Here is a 19890-nt window from a genome sequence, read left to right as displayed (position 1 = left end):
ACATATTGTGTACTGACTGAGCAGCAGTTGTCTCTGAACATGACTACAACTCCTTTCATTTTACAGTTACTGTAATGAATGTATGTTGGATCCAGACTGCGGTTTCTGCTATAAGATGAATAAATCAGCCGTCAGTGACTCCTCCTGTGTTCCAGTTAATAAAGCATCTACAAACGAGGCAGCCTGGGGCAGGTATGTAGCTCAGTATATACCATAAGAATATACAATAAAATTTCAAAATGAGTCTTATTTTTAAACTTACAGAATGACTGTACTTACAGTCAATGACTCTACTTCTTTTAAATTGGTCTTCTTTTAAAGAATCTTTGAAACTGGTCTTTATAACTACATTACTTTGCAGCATATTCTGATGAGTGTGGGTAGACAACATTGCAACTGTATGTTTCACAAACTTAGAATATAAACTCTAGCCTAGACTTCAGGAAATCCAAATTTCAGACCCAGCGTTGTCCTAATAAGCTACAGGACTTTGGATCTTGAGGCAGGTATTTCTAAATATTGCCAAGGCAGTTTCTCCTGCTGGGTATTTTTAAATTATACTAATAATTTCCAAACTCCCAAACTTAAGTGAAAGACAGAAAATTGTCAAGTCAAAATGAATTATTATCACTTTAAATTCTTTTAGTACATTCCTGGAAGTCAGAGAAATTAAACAAAATAAGGATAAAGTTGGTAATTATAGGCAAGTATGAGAAAGTATAAACCTTTCTCTTTTTGACAGATCACATTGGTTTATAGTAGGCATATAAAAGAAATATTAGTATAGAACAGATATGAACTAATATTCATATTCATGGACACAAAAACATGTAAGTATTATTTGACATGGCTTTAACCTCTTTTATGTTTTAAATTCTCATAAAAAGAATAGTATCCTCTCATTCTGTCTCCTAATACTGATGAAGGCAATGAAATCTGTAATAAAGTGCTTGTATCTCCTAGGAGCCATGAAGTATAATATATCATTATTAATCATTATGCTATTGTCATTAATCATTTTATTAGGGAATTACTCCAAAGAAGTAGAAATAAATTATATGGTAGTTGAGTGAAAATCCAGACCACATTTTAAATACACTGATTAAAAAGAAATATGTAAAAGAAATGCAATTATTACTTAAAATGAAAACATGAAAGAGCTTCTTTTAAAACACCCAGCACATACTTTTCATCAGTCAAGCTTTATTAGGAAGTTAATTGATTAAATATTTTTAGATGTAATAGTTTACAGCTTTAATCCTTGTGATTTTTTTCAATAGTAAAAACCTGAAAGTTACCAGTCAAGAATTATGAACATTATGAAATCTGTGTATGTAGTTTCCTGTATTTCATAGAATTAATTTACAAACTTAAGAGAAATATCTACTGATGGTAAGGGGACGCTAAAATTAGATGTTTCTCTCTTCCTCAGTAGAAGGTCTAGAGGTCAGAGGTCTCAAAATAAGAGTCTTGTTCTTTTTGCAAATAACAAATTGTACAACTTTTTAATAGAAATGTGTATTACTTCTTTTATTTCAACTTATTCTTAGATTTTATTTATTTTTTTGTACCATTATTCCTTGGTTACACGCACTACTAGAGAAGAGTGAAAACAGATAATACCCAAGTAGGAAAAATACAAAGAACTAAACAAAATATACAGAGAACTTTCATGTTTGTGGACTATTCTTAGAATAACCTCAAATTCTTTACTGCCCATCCCCCCCGAAAAAAAAAACAGGTTTTCTCACTCTTCTCTGTGCTGAGCAACAACCCTCCTCCTAGCTTGGCCACTGTGGTGGCTTGCCTCAATCTGTTCTAGAAAGAAAGCAAAAAATGCAGGATATGTTAACCATGAAAAATTCCTACAACAGATTTTCCATTTGTAGGTAAAATAGCATTCACTATATTTTTGTTTATTAGTTGGTTGACAGGTTTTATGCAGTTACCTAGGATGGAATTTTCAGGGTAAAATCTACCATTACCTTGGATTCATATTTGAGATATACTATTTCTAGATGTTTTAGGGTCAAGTATTGAGGCAATTCATAGACAGAAACTGAGATCTCTAATCGTAGCTGTTTCCTGAGAAGACACCAGGTAAAATGATAATACCATTCATGATGGGGATAGTATGCTGATTTTGATGTACTCTGAATTATCTCAACATAATGAAAACCATTTGTCCATATAATCAACTATAATTAGTTGGAAACAAAACTTTAAGTCAATCAGCATGCTTTTCTATATCTATGTAGTTATATTTCAATCAAAAGTTTTTTTTAATCATTTAGTTCTCAAAAGAGATATAAAAATGACCAAGCACATGAAAAACTGTTCAGCATCACTAATCATTAGGGAAATGCAAGTGAAAACTATAATGAGATATTACCTCAGACCCCTTAGGATAAAAAACAACAACAAAAACAAAACAACAATTGTTGTGAAGCATGTGGAAAAATTAGAAACTGTATGCACTGTGGATAGGAATGTAAAATGGTGCAACCAGTCTGGAAAACAGTATTTTAAGACAGAATTATATATCATTTAACAATTCCATTTCTGGGTATATGTCCAAAAGAATTGAAAGCAAGGTCTTAAAGTTATATTTGAATACCCATGTTCATAGCAGCATTATTCACAATAGCTAAAAGATGGAAGCAACTCGAGTGTTATTTGACGGATGAATGGATAAACAAACTCTATATACAAACAATGATATATTATTCATATTTAAAGGAAAGAAATTCTGGCTACTACAACATGAATGAACCTTGAAGACATGATGATAAGTGAAATGAACAAATACCGTATGACTCCACTAATATGAGGTACCTAGAGTAGTCAGGTTTATAGAGACAGGAAGAAGAATGGTGGTTGCCATAGGCAGGGGCAAGAAGGAAATAGGGAGTTTGTTTAATGGGTATAGAGTTTCAGTTTTGGAAATGGAATGAGTTTTGGAGGTTGCTTGCACACTAAGGTGAATATGCTTTAACATTACTGAACTGTACAATAAAAAATGATTAAAATTTAAAATGGTTAATTAAAATGGTAAATTTTATGTAATGCGTACTTTACAATTAAAACTTTTAAGAAGGAAAATCCATGTTAAAATCATTTAACATACCTCTAGAAAATACAGTATACTTAGCTGATAGAAAACCTCCTCCTGTCCATCATCCTTGGTACCTCCTACATGCATCCCACACACAGGCAAATACAGGTTTAATTCACAGCTGAACTTGAGAGAAATGCCCATGTGCCACCAATGAGAATGAGAGCAGTGAGCCCATGGGAATATCAGAACAGAAGCCAGCCTAAAGGGTGAGAGGCTAGTGTTTTAGGTGCTGAGAAGACAAAGGTGCAGGTCTTGACTCTGGAGCTATGATGGGCTACCTAGGCTCTGAGACAGAGACAAGAAAAACTGTTGACCTGGGCTAGGCAAGCTGCTAAATTCTCTGTGGCCCACTTGGGACCTTGAATAGAAATAGCGTCACACATGAGAAAGCAAAACCAGGAGCATTTACTGTGGGGAAATATGGCTTATAATTTCACACTGCCTTTGTGAAGGGGGAACCATAGGAGAAGCGTGAAGAGTGAAAAAGTGGGTCCCAAACTGGAGACATCTGTAGAGCTAACTCAGAAAGAAACATGCAATTGTCAGAATCCAGGACACATGAGACTTCCATGGAAAGCAAATATGAGATAGTCAAAAATTTAAAACTACATCAATTTATGAAGAAAAGAAAGCCACCAAGTGTGACAGATGGAAGAATGAATACCTAAAGAAACTTGTATTACCAAAAAAAAAAACTTTTAAGAGACTTTAATATGTTTAAAAGAAAAAAAGGAAATAGTATAATTTTTTCGATTATACTGAAAGCTGCACACTTATGATTTGTGCAGTATATGGGTATGTATGTGTGTGTGTGTATATATATACACATATATATACATATATAACAAATGTTATACTTAAGTAAATTTTGTAAAAAAAAAAACTTGGAAAGCTAAACTTCTAGATAAATAACATAGAATGTGGTATGGGAACTTTGGGGGAAAAAAAAAACCCTCTGTATTCTTTGGTTTGTTTTCAGAAGGAAATGGAGATTATAATTAGTTTGCAACTTGTTAAATATAGGTGTTAAAAATATAAGTATAAACTCTTAAAGATATATACTAGTACAGAGAGAAAAAAGAGAATGAGTCAAACTAATAAAGACAGGAAAAGGGGAAGATTACAGGAAAAAAACATGGTTAAGAGAAACCACCACCAAAAAAAAAAAAAAAAACCAGCAAAATTAGTTACATGTAAATGTACCTGTTATTAAAGTGAAAATAACTCAATTAAACATACCTATTAAAGACAAAGTTCCTCACACTAGATTTTTTTAATGCAGTTATGTGCAGTTTACAAGAGACAGTCATTGAAAGATTGGAAATAAAGGAGTGGAAAAAATTAGATAAGTGCTCAATCAAGAAGACAAAAAATAGCAGAGGTTAGAGAATTTGGAAAACTTAATAACAAGCTTGCTGTAAGAGTTAAATAATGAACCTAACACATAGAGAACTTCATTCTTTTCAAGCATATTATAGAAATAAAGGAGTGGAAAAAATTAGATAAATGCTCAATCAAGAAGACAAAAAATAGCAGAGGTTAGAGAATTTGGAAAACTTAATAGCAAGTTTGATGTAAGAGTTAAATAATGAACCTAACACATAGAGAACTTCATTCTTTTCAAGCAAACATAAAACACTTATGAAGATTTACCATATTCAAGCACAAAGAATAAATTTATATAAATGTAAATTCCAATAAATTCTAAGTAAATCCAGAGAATCGGTATTGTGCAAAATGTCTTTTCAGTGATAACACTGCAAAGCAATAGAAAGATATTTATCACATCGTTTACTTTAGTCTGTAAACTTAAAAAAAAAAACTTCACATTAATTAATGAGTTAAGAAGGAATCATAATGGAAACCAGGACACTGAAATTAGTAACGGACAAGATCCACAAGAAGTGAGAGCTAGAATACAGAGTTAGTCTGTAGAGTAAGCAGAGGATGGAAATTAAAAGACAAGAGGAAAAAGTAATGCAAAGCAAAGAAATACTGGAGAAGATCCAAAAACAAAAGTTGGTTCTTAGAGAAGACAAATTTAATGGAGAAAACTCTGGCAATACTGGTTAAGAAGAGAGAGAAGGCACAGACAGTATTTAGAATGAGAAAAAAGGGCATATAAAAATAGTAAAGATTTTAAAATTCATAAGAGAATATTATGAATAATGCTGTCCAGTGCATTTGGAAACAGATAAAATAGTTTCCTAGAAAAAACATAACTTTCCAGAACCAGCTTGATACCTCTGTGAAGTGTGACTTTTATTCCCATTGTACAGATGAAGACAGTGAGGCTTAGAGGGTCTGAATTACTTTCTCAAAGTCAAAAAGCCAGTAAGTCCATTGCTTTTAGGGAAGCAACAATTGGGTAGAAGAAAGATGCACATTTTTGAGTTGGCTTCAAATTTGAGCTTTTATCATTTCCCTTATCATTGGCACTGGGACAGTCTGGGCCTCTCTGAGCCCCAGTCTTCATCTGTAAAACAGGAACAATATAATTGCTGTGTTGAACAATATCGTTTTTTATTTGTTTTTATTGAAGTATAGTTGATTTACAATATTGTGTTTGTTTAAGATGTATAGCACAGTGATTCAGTTATTTTTTTCAGGTAATATTCCATTATAGGTTATTCAAGATATTGAATATAATTCCCTGTGCTATACAGTAAATCCTTGTTGCTTGTCTATTTTATGTATAGTAGTTTGTGTCTGTTAATCCCATACTCCTAATATACAATATAACATACAATATTCCATTGTGTGTATGTATATATATATGCGTGTGTATGTGTGTATATATATATGTCTATACACACACACACACACACACCACATCTTCTCTATCCATTCATCTGTCAGTGGACATTTAGGTTGCTTCTGTGTCTTAGCTATTATGAATAGTGCTGCTATGAACACTGGGGTACATATATCTTTTCAAATTAGAGTTTTCATTTTTTCTGGATATGTACCCAGGAGTGGGATTGCTTGATCACATGGTAGCTCTATTTTTAGTTTTTTAAGAAACCCCCATACTGTTTTCCAAAGTGGCTGCACCAATTTATATTCCCACCAACATTTGAGGGTTCCCTTTTATCCACAGCAGTATGGTTTTTATGAACTTTAAATGAGTATTTCTGAAGACACTCATAAAAATGTAATGTTCTGCACACATAAGTAGTAAATATCCTGTAACAATATTTATTATTCTTACATTTGTCAATAACACATTTTCTAGACTAGAATAAGCACTTCCTAACAGATAAGTGCATTAGAATACTTTCTATTTATTTATCTGTGTCTATTTATGCACCTCCATCTCTCCTGGCTTTCTATATACACAAAAACAAAAATAATCTATTCTGGTACTTCAAATATTCTGACTCTTTAAAAGTATTGTTAATTAGGGATACTTTCTTAATGTGCTGATTCAGTATTTGCTTCCTATAATACAACATTTTCGCTCTGTAATTAGGCACACCAAAATAGCCAGATAGATCCTTATTTGGCAATTCATTGTTCTAACTTGCACTGAATGTCTGGTTTATTGTATTCATTCAGCAGATATTTTTCTCAAATCTGCACTCTGATACAACACCCAGCCTGTCTTCCCAGCTACCCACACAGAAGTCTAGTCAATCGAAACCCCCTGCTATCACCCTAATATCCATTATGATTTCTGATCGCTTTGCCTTTCCTCATGCTGTGCTTTCTGCCTAGGATTTACCCTCCTTCTCCCTCTTTTGAATCTCTGACTCTGACTTCTAAGCATTATTTTTTGCCCAGATTAGGTATCACTTTTTCCTTGCAATCTCTCTGATTAGCCCCAGAGAACAATGCTTATTATATCCCCTGTTGTCCCCTCTAGCACTTACCTGTATAACTTATGATAATTATACTGTCTTATGTGATAGTGATTTGAGTTTGGATGTATCTTCTCTTTTAGATTATAAATTCCAATGTCTGTATCCTGCAGTATTTTAAATTCCTCAGTGCCTTACCATTCAGTCAATAATCATTAAATAACAAAAATGGAGAAGTCTGCCATCACCAGAAAATATATAAGGGTTTGAAAGTAACAAAGTTACAAATGAGAGGATATGATGTTCCCATTATTTCATTTTAGTGATATCTTCTACATTCATTCTAAAGGAAAAATGAGAATGATGTGATTTTTAATAAATAATGTTAAATGTTTACCTGGTACTCATTAAAACACTAAGAAAGTTTAAAAAATAAAAATTAACCATGTACTCCAAATATGCATACTGCATATTGCTTGTAGTCATACTACATGAAAAATACTTTTTAATAATTATTGGAAGAAGTATTCAGCAAATTTCCTCCAAACATTCATTGGTATGCTAGGGAAGCAATATATCTATGGTGACAGTATAAGATCAGGTGTATTACAGAAGTAGGCCAAATAGCAAAAAGGGGATTTTCCTTTTATCACCTGTTCTTTTTTAATTTTTAAAGACATATATCGGTTTTGCATTTAGAAAAAGGAATTTATTTTATCATTAACAAACTATATCAGTATCTTAATTATTCATGTACAAGATTGATATTTTTGTTAGTTATTCATATTAGGGATTTAAAATCCTCAAGCTGTGCTACTAAACTAATAACAGTATAGTTCAAAATTAATTTTTGCTAGCATATATTTTATCTATAGAGAGAAGTAACAGAGAATATAACAGGATACTTTTAATCAATTTTGCTTTTTTAAATTTTTATTTTTTTGAGGTAGAGTTGATTTGTAATCTTTCAGGTGTAGAGAAAAGTGATTCAATTGTACATATATATATTCTTTTTCAGATTCTTTTCTATTATAGGTTATTACAAGATACTGAATATAGTTCCCTGTGCTATATAGTAGGTCCTTATTGTTTATCTATTTTATATATAGTAGTCTGTATCTGTTAATCCCAAGTTCCCCTTTGGTAGCCATAAATTTGTTTTCTACATCTGTGAGTCTCTTTCTGTTTCATAAATAAGTTCATTTGTATCACTTCTTTAGATTCCACATAAAAGTGATATGATATTTGTCTTTCTGTGTCTGACATACTTCACTTACTATGATAATCTCTAGGTCCATCCATGAAGCTGCAAATGGCATTATTTCACTCTTTTTTATGGCTGAGTAGTATTCTGTTGCGTATATATACCACATCTTCTTTATCCATTCATCTGTCAATGGATATTTAGTTTGCTTCCTTGTCTTGGCTATTGTAAATAGTGCTGCTGTGAACACTGGGGTGCATTTATCTTTTCAATTTAGAGTTATCTTTGGATATACTCCCAGGAGTGGGATTGCTGGATCATATGACAACTCTATTTTTAGTTTTTTAAGGAACCTCCATACTGTTCTCCATAATGGTTGCACCGGTTTACATTCCCACTAACAATGTAGGAGGGTTCCCTTTTCTCCACACCCTCTCAGAGCATTTATTGTTTGTAGACTTTTTAATGATGGCCATTCTGACTGGTGTGAGGTGATATCTCATTCTGGTTTGATTTGCATTTCTCTAATAGTTAGCAATGTTGAGCATCTTTTCATGTGCCTGTTGTCCATCTGTATGTCTTCTATGTAGAAATGTCTGTTTAGGTCTACTTCCTATTTTTTGATTGGGTTGTTTGTTTTTTGATATTGAGCTGCATGAGCTGTTTGTATATTTTGGAAATTAATCCCATGTCAGTCACATGGTTTGCAAATATTTTCTCCCATTCCATAGATTATCTTTTCGTTTTATTTATAGTTCCCTTTACTGTGCAAAAGCTTTTAAATTTAATTACGTCCCATTTGTTTATTTTTGGTTTTGTTTCCATTACTCTAGGAGACAGAGCCAAAAAAATATTGCTGCAATTTATGTCAAAGAGTGTCCTGCCTATGTTTTCCTCTAGGAGTTTTATAGTATCCTGTCTTACATTTAGGTCCTTAATCTATTTTGAGTTTATTTTTGTATATGGTGTTAGAGAATGTTTTAATTTCATTCTTATACATGTAGCAGTCCAGTTTTCCCAGCACCACTTATTGAAGAGACTGCCTTTTCTCTAATGCATATTTTTGCCTCCTTTATTGTAGATTAATTGATCATAAGCATGTGGGTGTATTTCTGGGCTTTCTATCCTGTTCCATTGATCTATGTGTCTGTTTCTGTGCCAGTACCATACTGTTTTGATGACTGTAGCTTTGTAGTATAGTCCAAAGTCAGGGGGTGTGATTCCTCTAGCTCCATTCTTCTTTCTCAAGATTGTTTTGGCTATTCGGTGTCTTTTGTGTTTCCATAAAAATTTTTAAATTTTTTGTTCCTGTTCTCTGAAAAATGCCATTGGTAATTTAATAGGGATTACGCTGAACCTGTAGATTGCCTTGGGTAGTATGGTCGTTTTAACAATGTTGATTTGTCCAATCCAAGAACGCGGTGTATCTTTCCACCTGTTTATGTGGTCTATAGTATCTTTCATCAGCATTTTATAGTTTTAAGAGTACAGGTCTTTTGCCTCCTTAGGGAGGTTTATTCCTAGCTTTTTGTCTTTCTGATGTGATGGTAAATGGGATTGTTTCCATAGTTTCTCTTTCTGATATTTCATTGTTAGTGTATAGAAATGAAGCAGATTTCTGTATATTAATTTTGTATCCTGAATCTTTACCTAATTCATTGATGAGCTCTGGTAGTTTTCTGCTGGTGCCTTTAGAATTTTCTATGTATGGTATCATGTCATCTGCAAATAGTGACAGTTTTACATCTTCCTTTTCAATTTGGAGTCCTTTTCTTCTCTGATTGCTGTGGCTGAGAGTTCCAAAACTATGTTGAATAAAAGTGATGAGAGTGGACATCCTTGTCTTTTTCCTGATCTTACAGGAGATGCTTTCAGCTCTTCACCATTGACTATGATGTTATCTGTGGGTTTGTCATATATCGCTTTTATTATGTTGAGGTATGTTCCCTCTATGCCCACTTTCTGGCGAGTTTTTACCATAAATGGATGTTGAATTTTATCAAAAGCTTTTTCTGCATCTATTTGAGATGATTGTATGGTTTTTATTCATCGTTTTGTTAATGTGGTGTATCACATTGATTGACTTGTGAATATTGAAAAATCCTTGCATCCCTGGGATAAATCCCACTTGATCATGGTGTATGATCCTTTTAATGTATTGTTGCATTTGGTTTGTTAGTATTTTGTTGAGAATTTTTGCATCTATGTTCATCAGTGATATTGGCCTGTAATTTTCTTTTTTATGTGATACCTTTGTCTGGTTTTCATATCAAGGTGATGGTAGCCTCACAATTTTGCTTTTTATTTTTTTATTGCTATTCGGGGTCTTTTGTGTTTCCATTCAAATTGTGTAATTTTTTGTTCTAGTTCTGTGAAAAATGCCAGTGGTAGTTTGATAGGGATTGCATTAAATCTGTAGATGGCTTTGGGTAGTAGAGTCATTTTCGCAGTGTTGATTCTTCCAATCCAGGAACATGGTATATCTCTCCATGTATTTATATCATCATTAATTTCTTTCATCAGTGTCTTATAATTTTCTGCATACAGGTCTTTTGTCTCCTTAGGTAGGTTTATTTCTAGGTATTTTATTCTTTTTGTTGCAATGGTAAATGGAAGTGATTTCTTGATTTCACTTTCAGATTATTCATCATTAGTCTATAGGAATGCCAGAGATTTCTGTGCACTAATTTTGTATCCTTCTACTTTACCAAATTCATTGATTAGCTCTAGTAGTTTTCTGGTAGCATCTTTAGGATTCTCTATGTATAGTATCATGTCATCTGCAAACAGTGACAGCTTTACTTCTTCTTTTCCAATTTGGATTCTTTTTATTTCCTTTTCTTCTCTGATTGCTTTGGCTAAAACATCCAAAACTGTGTTGAATAAGAGTGGTGAGAGTGGGCAACCTTGTCTTGTTCCTGATATTAGTGTGAATGCTTTCAGTTTTTCACCATTGAGGATGATGTTGGCTGTGGGTTTGTCATATATGGCCTTTATTATGTTGAGGAAAGTTCCCTCTGTGGCTACCTTCCGGAGGGCTTTTATCATAAATGGATGTTGAATTTTGTCTAAAGCTTTTTCTGCATCTATTGAGATGCTCATATGGTTTTTCTCCTTCAATTTGTTAATATGGTGTATCACATTGATTGATTTGTGTATATTGAAGAATCCTTGCATTCTTGGAATAAACCCCACCTGGTCATGGTGTATGATCCTTTTAATGTGCTGTTGGATTCTGTTTGCTAGTATTTTGTTGAGGATTTTTGCATCTGTGTTCATCAGTGATATTGGCCTGTAGTTTTCGTTGTTTTTGACATCCGTGTCTGGTTTTGGTATCAGCGTGATGGTGGACTCGTAGAATGAGTTTGGGAGTGTTCCTCCCTCTGCTATATTTTGGAAGAGTTTGAGAAGGATAGGTGTTAGCTCTTCTCTAAATGTTTGATAGAATTCGCCTGTGAAGCCATCTGGTCCTGGGCTTTTGTTTGTTGGAAGATTTTTAATCACAGTTTCAATTTCAGTGCTTGTGATTGGTCTGTTCATATTTTCTATTTCTTCCTGAATTGATTCAGTCTCGGCATGTTGTGCATTTCTAGAAATGTGTCCATTTCTTCCAGGTTGTCCATTTTATTGGCATAGAGTTGCTTGTAGTAATCTCTCATGATTCTTGCATTTTCTCTATTCTATTTCTAAGATTTTGGATCATCATTACTATCATTATTCTGAATTCTTTTTCAGGTAGACTACCTATTTCCTCTTCATTTGTTAGGTCTGGTGGGGTTTTGCCTTGCTCCTTCATCTATGGTGTGTTTTTCTGTCTTTTCATTTTGCTTATCTTACTGTGTTTGGGGTCTCCTTTTTGCACGCTGCAGGTTCGTAGTTCCCGTTGTTTTTGGTGTCTGCCCCCAGTGGCTGAGGTTGTTTCAGTGGGTTGTGTAGGCTTCCTGGTGGAGGGGACTAGTGCCTGTGTTCTGTTGGATGAGGCTGGATCTTGTCTTTATGGTGGGCAGGTCCACGTCTGGTGGTGTGTTTTGGGGTTTCTTGGCCTCATTCTGATTTTAGGCAGCCTCTCTGCTAATGGGTGGGGTTGTGTTCCTGTCTTGCTAGTTTGGCATAGGATGTCCAGCACTGTAGCTTGCTGGTCGTTGAGTGAAGCTGGGTGTTGGTGTTGAGATGGAGGTCTCTGGGGGATTTTTGCTGTTTGATATTACATGGAGCTGGGAGGTCTATTGTGGACCAGTGTCCTGAAGTTTGCTCTCCCACCTCAGAGCCACAGCACTGACTCCTGGCTGGAGCACCAAGAGCCTTTCATCCACACAGCTCAGAATAAAAGGGAGAAAAAGTAGAAAGAAAGAGGGAAAAATAAAATAAAGTAAGATAAAATAAAGTTGTTAAAATAAAAAATAATTATTAAGGAAAACATTTTTTTAAGTAAAAGAAAAAAACGGATGGACAGAACCCTAGGACAAATGGTGAAAGCAAAGCTTTACAGACAAAATCTCACACAGAAGCATACACATACACACTCACAAAAAGAGGAAAAGGGGAAGAAATAATCTGTCTTGCTCCCAAAGTCCACCTCCTCAATTTGGGATGATTCGTTGTCTATTTGGGTATTCCACAGGTGCAGGGTGCATCAAGTTGATTGTGGAGGTTTAATCTTATGCTCCTGAGGCTGCTGGGAGAAATTTCCCTTTCTCTTCTTTGTTCGCACAGCTCCCGGGGTTCAGCTTTGGATTTGGCTCCACCTCTGTGTGTAGGTCGCCTGAGGGCATCTGTTCTTCGCTCAGACAGGACGGGGTTAAAGAGCAGCTGATTCGGGGGCTCTGGCTCACTCAGGCCCGGGGAAGGGAGGATAATTATGGATGCGGGGCAAGAGGCGGCAGAGGCCAATGTGATGTTGCACAAGCCTGAGGCATGCCGTGCGTTCTCCCGGGGAAGTTGTCCCTGTATCACGGGACCCTGGCAGTGGCGGGGTGCACAGGTCCTGGAAGGGAGGTGTGGATAGTGACCTGTGCTGGCACACAGGCTTCTTGGTGGCTGCAGCAGCCTGAGCGTCTCATGCCCGTCTCTGGAGTCCGCGCTATTAGCTGCGGCTCGCACCCGTCTCTGGGGCTCCTTGAAGCAGTGCTCTTAATCCCCTCTCCTGGCGCACCAGGAAACAAAGAGGCAAGAAAAAGCCTCTTGCCTCTTCGGCAGCTCCAGACTTTTTCCCGGACTCCCTCCCAGCTAGCTGTGGCGCACTAGCCCCCTTCAGGCTGTGTTCACTCCCTGCGATCCGACCGAAGCCCGAGCCTCACCTCCCAGCCCCGCCCGCCCCGGCGGGTGAGCAGACGAGCCTCTCGTGCTGGTGAGTGCTGGTCAGCGCTGATCCTCTGTGCGGGAATCTCTCCGCTTTGCCCTCCGCACCCCTGTGGCTGCACTCTCCTCCGCGGCTCGGAAGCTTCCCCCCTCCGCCACCTGCAGTCTCCGCCTGCGAAGGGGCTTCTTAGTGTATGGAAACCTTTCCTCCTTCACAGCTCCCTCCCACTGGTGCAGGTCCCGTACCTATTCTTTTGTCTCTGTTTTTTCTTTCTTCTTTTGCCCTACCCAGGTACGTGTGGAGTTTCTTGCCTTTTGGGAGGTCTGAGGTCTTCTGCCATCGTTCAGTGGGTGTTCTATAGGAGCAGTTCCACGTGTAGATGTATTTCCGATATATCTGTGGGGAGGAAGGTGATCTCCACGTCTTACTCTTCCACCATCTTCCTCCTACCCTCCATTTTGCTTTTTAAATTACACTTTTCTTCATGCTTTTGCTTGAATAGAAGTCATTATGTTAGATTAATCCCTTTAAGATCTGTAGCTGTATAGTATATATTTGTAAGTTTTATCTATCCATAAATAATTTCATAGATCACAAGCCTCTTTTTTCAAGTCCAGAAACTACGACTCTCTTGGATTTAGTGATTATCTATATTGCAGGTTCTGATGCTGTTTATGTTGCAAAGTGTACAAATCAGAAAAGAGCAAAACATTTCTGAATAATTTATCTCCCTCCTCCATGTTAGTTTGTCCAATTTCTTCGTTGACATTTAATTATAGTAAATAAACACATTTTAACAGTTTTACCTAAGTAGTAATGTTCATAATGTTTTGACTACCCTTCATCTTAGGCCAAAACCTTAAATTTGTAGTCACTTCCTTTTCCATTTTTAAAATTATTCTTCAGTTTATACTTCATCTGAAAAGTAGTCTGTGAGTTATTTCTCACTAAAGAAGACTGCAAGACTGTTTGTATGAGAATAAGGGCCGAGGCATGAATTGCATGTGCTTGGTAAATATAGCAGAAGCAAGTCTTGGTTCATCAAATAATGGTGCAATTAAGCAACAGAAGGTGTGGTACCGTAGAGATGAGGTTGGGGAGGTTGGGATTTGTCAAAAAGGGAGCATAGGGAGCAGTGGGAACAAGAGGAAGGAAAATGCATGGCTGGAGCTGACACTGGAAATGTGAGTTTGGATCAGAGTTTCAGAGAGCCTTATTTAGGAGTTCTATTTTGACTTTTGTAGATGTATTTTCATAGGTGTGGAAATCATACTGGTAATGATTTTAGGTGAATGACTTTATGTTATACCTGGATGTGGATATGAATTATATCATATAGAGAGATACAGTTCTCTTCCAAATATTCTAAATATATTAAGAAGAAAATCAGTTGGCAAAATTTTAACACTTGGTAGGAAATATTATCTAACTAGAAATTAATAACATTTTGTTTTCATTCCATTTTATTTTAATTATCTTCTGTTCTTGATAAGTGTGTTTGATTGTATTATTGTTCAAACTACCTGCTGCATTCGCTAGGAAAGGATTAGATTTCCCTGGCCCATTCAGTCTTATCCACATGCCTTGCTCTGGCCAAGGAAATGAAAGTGGAACCAATCTGTGTCATTTCTAAGCTGAAGCTTTAAGAGCAAGGATTGACCATATCCTCTTTTCCCTCTGCAGTAAAGTTGTCAATGTCCCAGTATAGAAGCTGTTCCATTAGCTTTGGTCACAGAGTAAAGAAAATGTGGACCAGAATCATGACTAACCTCAATGGACTAGTAGCGTGAGCAATAAATTAACCCAGTTTATGGCACTGGGATTTGGGGCTCTTTTGTTACCTCTGCATAACCTATTCTCTTCTGACTGATAAAGCAAGATGAACTGCATTCCACTGTGCAAGTGGCACGAAATTTACTTACGCTATAAAAGGAAGCTCATTTAAAAAAAACTATTAAACAAATAATAATACAGGAAAAAGAAAGATATGGTGGTTACCAAATGCCTTAACTTTGAAGAATCTTGCTATATGTGGTAGGAGCTGTTAGGTTTTTAAGTAGGGGCTAACGTGAATGGCTTTGGGTTTAGAAGGTAAAATTCTGATAGAAAAAGAGGGAAGAATTTTTAAAAGCACGGGTAGAAGGTAAGGCAAGGCATTTGGAAATTTATTAATATAAGGGATATATAGAGTGATGGTATCTGCAGTTTAAAATGTTGTTATATGTTTTAATAAAGACATTTAAAGGTAAGACTATACACATTGCTAAGATACAGAAAGAAGGATAGCATTAAAAATCCAAATACTCTCAGGAAGTTTCTTGCTAGATAGCAGGTGTGAACTAAAATCCAGTTATTCAAATTAAAGAACTGCTGCCTCAGTACACATAATTTAGCACTCAAGTCCTTCCTACTCTCATGGTTTCAGTGCTAGCTTCAGAAAAAAGTAAGCAAAATTGGTTTTCCATTAGTTATTATCTGGGTTTACAACTTCTACAGTTTGTACAGTAACAACTGCATGTTTTATCACTTGGAATTTGCATAGACATTCATGAACCAGAACCAATCAGAATTCTTACTGTTTCAAAATAATACCAAACTGGCAACCTGGAAACTGAGAACATAATACTCTATCCCTGTGATTTCTGGGAAGAATTCATTATAACACTGTTCATTGTATCGTCACTTGTCATCTAATATGATAAGTGCTCCCCATGTCATTTAAGAATTTAGTTTTAAAGTAAATAGTTCCAAAGTATTAACCAACTTTATTTTCATTTCAGAGGCACATGTGCCCTGGAACTCTCTTAAAAAATTTTTTTTTTCCTTTATGTTGTTATTTATTTATTTGATATATGAGTATGGGGAAAAGGTTGGAAATAGACCTGTTATGCAGGTACAGACTCATATATGTTAATATTTTTACGTTTAATTATTGGTAGGTTGGCTTTTTGTAACAGAATTTAAATTCTATTCATGTTTAAATTCTATCCATTTGTAACTGGAAATACAAAGAGGTTTTTTTCTTTCTGAAGTCATTTGTTAACATTGAAATTTGATATTGTGCTATGTGGTATTAAAAATGTATTTATTTCAACTATTAGAAATGCAAGAAGGGATATGAGTGATAGCTAGGGCCACTCTACTTCCTGGTTTGCCCAGAATAGTCATGGTATGCTTGTGACTCTAATCATAATTATTAACAGCTCCCTTTCATTCTCAAAAGTGTCTTGGTTTGGGCTTCCCTGGTGGTGCAGTGGTTGAGAGTCCTCCTGCCGATGCAGGGGACACGGGTTCGTGCCCCAGTCTGGGAGGATCCCACATGCCGCGGAGCGGCTGGGCCCGTGAGCCATGGCCGCTGAGCCTGCGCGTCCGGAGCCTGTGCTCCGCAACGGGAGAGGCCACAGCAGTGAGAGGCCTGCGTACTGCAAAAAAAAAAAGGGTCCTGGTTTGGACTAAAATTATATGGTTACCTTAGTGTTAGTGTCTTCACCCTTGTGTTACAAGTGAGGAAATCAAGCCACAGAGCAGGGCTGTGACTTAGACAAAGTTATGGACTTAGGAAGGGACCAGAATTAAAACCCAGAAATATCTAGGAGTCTTTTTGTTTAGTGCCAGGACTCACCGGTAACAAGGCAATGGCAATGACTGCAATGGCCAGGATTTGGACACCAGCAGTATACATGAGATATAAAGTCTGTGGGAGCAAGGCTCTCCCCATCCCAGAGGAACTTTACAGGGTCAGGAGATGAAGGCTGAGAGATTTAGGGGATCTTCGTGTACCTAAGCCTGGCCTAGTTCTCTGTGCACTTGTGGCTTCTTGTCCACCACTCCTACTGATGTGGGAAAGATTATGAGAGAAATAAATTAGTTTTAGACATGTTAAATTTGAAACAACATTTCAGCATTTAACTGGGGATGTAGAATAGGAAACCAGACTGGAGATATCAGTTTGGGAGTTAGCAATGAAAGGGTGGTATCTGAAGCTTAGGGCACTCATGAGAAGAGCTGGAAAGAGTTCTGCAGTAAAGAACAGGGGTCAAAAGGAAGGTGAAGGGTGAGGAGATGAAAAAGGCCTTAGGACACTGAATAACCAGCTCCAATAATGAGAGGAAGACAAAAATAATGTCTACAACAATAATGATGATAAACTGCAGTTACTACCATTACTGGAAACTTTTTACATTCCAGCAACTTTACCAAGTACTTTATATACATTAGCTTAGTCCTCATTACTATCCTCTGAGGTAGGGAAAAAAATAAGGCCAGAGATATTAGGAAACTTGACTGAAGTCACAAAATAAGCAGCAGAGCAGAAATTCAGACTCAGCTCTGCCTCTAAAGAGCTCTGTGATCTTTCTACAGTGTTCTGCATATTGGATCTTATCTTCCCTCTTTTCTGCCTTGTCCTTTGTATGTGATGTATGTGATGATTTATAAGGCTTATAAATATTTTTCTTCTGTGAAAACAAAAAAAATGTATTTACTGATAAAAAGACACAGACATTACCTCAAGACTTATAATTTAGGACAGATAGAAACATTTATGCAAGCAAGTTTTAAAGTAATTGTAAATAAATGAATGTTTCTTTTTACAAATACGTAAAAAAAAGAAAAGTATTTACCATGTATACTACTTAAGGTCAAGGCCATTTGGGAGAGAAGGTGTGTGAAAATGTGTTGTAGAATGTGCAAATATGGAATGAGTTTTAAAAACCAAACCTGGCTTTTAGGAATTTCAAATAATGGAAGGCGTGAGGAATAAATGTTTATGGCAAGGTATGAGGCAGAGTATTTCAGATAAAAAGTATGGACTGTAGGGCTTCCCTGGTGGTTCAGTGGTTGGGAGTCCGCCTGCCAATGCAGGGGACACGGGTTCGTGCCCCAGTCCGGGAGGATCCCACATGCCGCGGAGCGGCTGAGCCTGTGAGCCATGGCCGCTGAGCCTGCGCGGCTGGAGCCTGTGCTCCACAACAGGAGGGGCCACAGCAGTGAGAGGCCAGCGTACCGCAAAAAAAAAAAAAAAGTATGGACTGTAAATATTTATAAAATTATGTGTTCCCACCTTAAGTATATTTTAAAATAATGTTGAATACCCCCTATCATGGTAACTTACTTGAACTTTCTATGACATAACTGAGGAAAATGTCTCTAAACTGTAAACCCATTAATAAATCATTAATTAATTTTATGAGCTTTTAAGCCTCATGAAGATATAGCATATATTATTCTTTATTATTATTTTTTCTAGCTTTATTGAGATATGATTGACAAATAAAAGTTGTTTATATTTAGGTTGTACAATATGATTTTCTTAAGGTGTATATAACATGGTGATTTAACATACATATACATCGTGAAATGTCTACCATCATCAGGTTAGTTATCACACCCAGCACTTCACATAGTGACCTTTTGTGTGTTTGTGTGTGGTGAGAACATTTAAGATTTACTCTCTCAGCAAATTTCAAATATAAAATTCTGTGTTGTTAACTGTAATCACCATGGTGTACATTAGGTCCCCAGAACTTACTCATCTTATAACTGGAAGTTTGTGCCTTTTGACCAACGTCTCCCTATTTCCTGCATCCTGCAGACCCTGACAACCACCATTCTACTCTCTGGTTCTATGAGCTTGATTTTTTAGATTCCACATATAAGTGAGATCATAGAGTATTTGTCTTTCTGTGTCTGATTTATTTCACTTAGCATAGTGCTCTCCTGGCTCATCCATTTTGTCACAAATAGCAGGATATTCCTCTTTTTATGGTTGAATAATATTCCATTTTGTGTGTGTGTGTGTGTGTGTGTGTGTGTGTGTGTGTGTACACACACATACATAAAATCATGTTTTCTTTGTCCATACATCCATGGACAGACACTTGGGTCGTTTCAATATCTTGGCTCTTGTGACTAACACTGCAGTGAACGTTCTTAATTATTCTTGATGAAAATTTCATTGAAAGCTTAAAAATGAGACTGATGTGTGATGCATGGAAACCCATTTATTAAAATATTAGAGCTATCCAAACTTTTGAAGCATCAGGGATGGGAAACTATTGTTCAGATAACTGTACTGATTTTGTTTCTTGTGGTTATTAGAGCTATCCAAACTTTTGAAGCATCAGGGATGGGAAACTTGTTCAGATAACTGTACTGATTTTGTTTCTTGTGCGTGCTTGCTGGTTGGCTGAAAACTGATTAGTAGTGGAAAATCATCTTACTTGTTTTAGTATTGAGCTTTTAGGAAGTAGTTGATTATGCAGACCTATTGTTACTTTTAATTATTTGGCTTAGGAAACAGGAGATCAGAATTCTGCTCAAGAGAATCTAGGGATAAAGGAAAGGGCAGAACATAGTTAACATTTTATATTTCAATAACATCTGAAACTCTTTTCTACATCTGTGCATTCAGACTGTAGTTGTCATGTGGGGGAAAACATGTATGAAACTTATTATCTACATATATTCT

The 19890-nt window shown here is 36.1% G+C and overlaps 1 protein-coding gene across 1 annotated transcript in view; it reads left to right on the top strand.

The window, feature by feature from the left end:
• The window catches only part of SLC2A13 (solute carrier family 2 member 13), a 412288-nt gene that overhangs the window by 332506 nt on the left and 59892 nt on the right, over positions 1 to 19890 (top strand). Inside the window, exon 7 of the mRNA XM_024750867.1 lies at positions 67 to 192. Coding sequence (XP_024606635.1) covers positions 67 to 192 — 126 coding nt within the window. The remainder of the gene's footprint in view (positions 1 to 66; positions 193 to 19890) is intronic.

The sequence above is a fragment of the Neophocaena asiaeorientalis genome, unplaced genomic scaffold (genome assembly GCF_003031525.2).
Source record: "Neophocaena asiaeorientalis asiaeorientalis breed wild unplaced genomic scaffold, Neophocaena_asiaeorientalis_V1.1 scaffold641, whole genome shotgun sequence".
Classification (NCBI taxonomy): Eukaryota; Metazoa; Chordata; class Mammalia; order Artiodactyla; family Phocoenidae; genus Neophocaena; species Neophocaena asiaeorientalis.
Note: the sequence above shows the minus strand (reverse complement) of the source record. Positions and strands in the feature narration are given on the sequence as shown.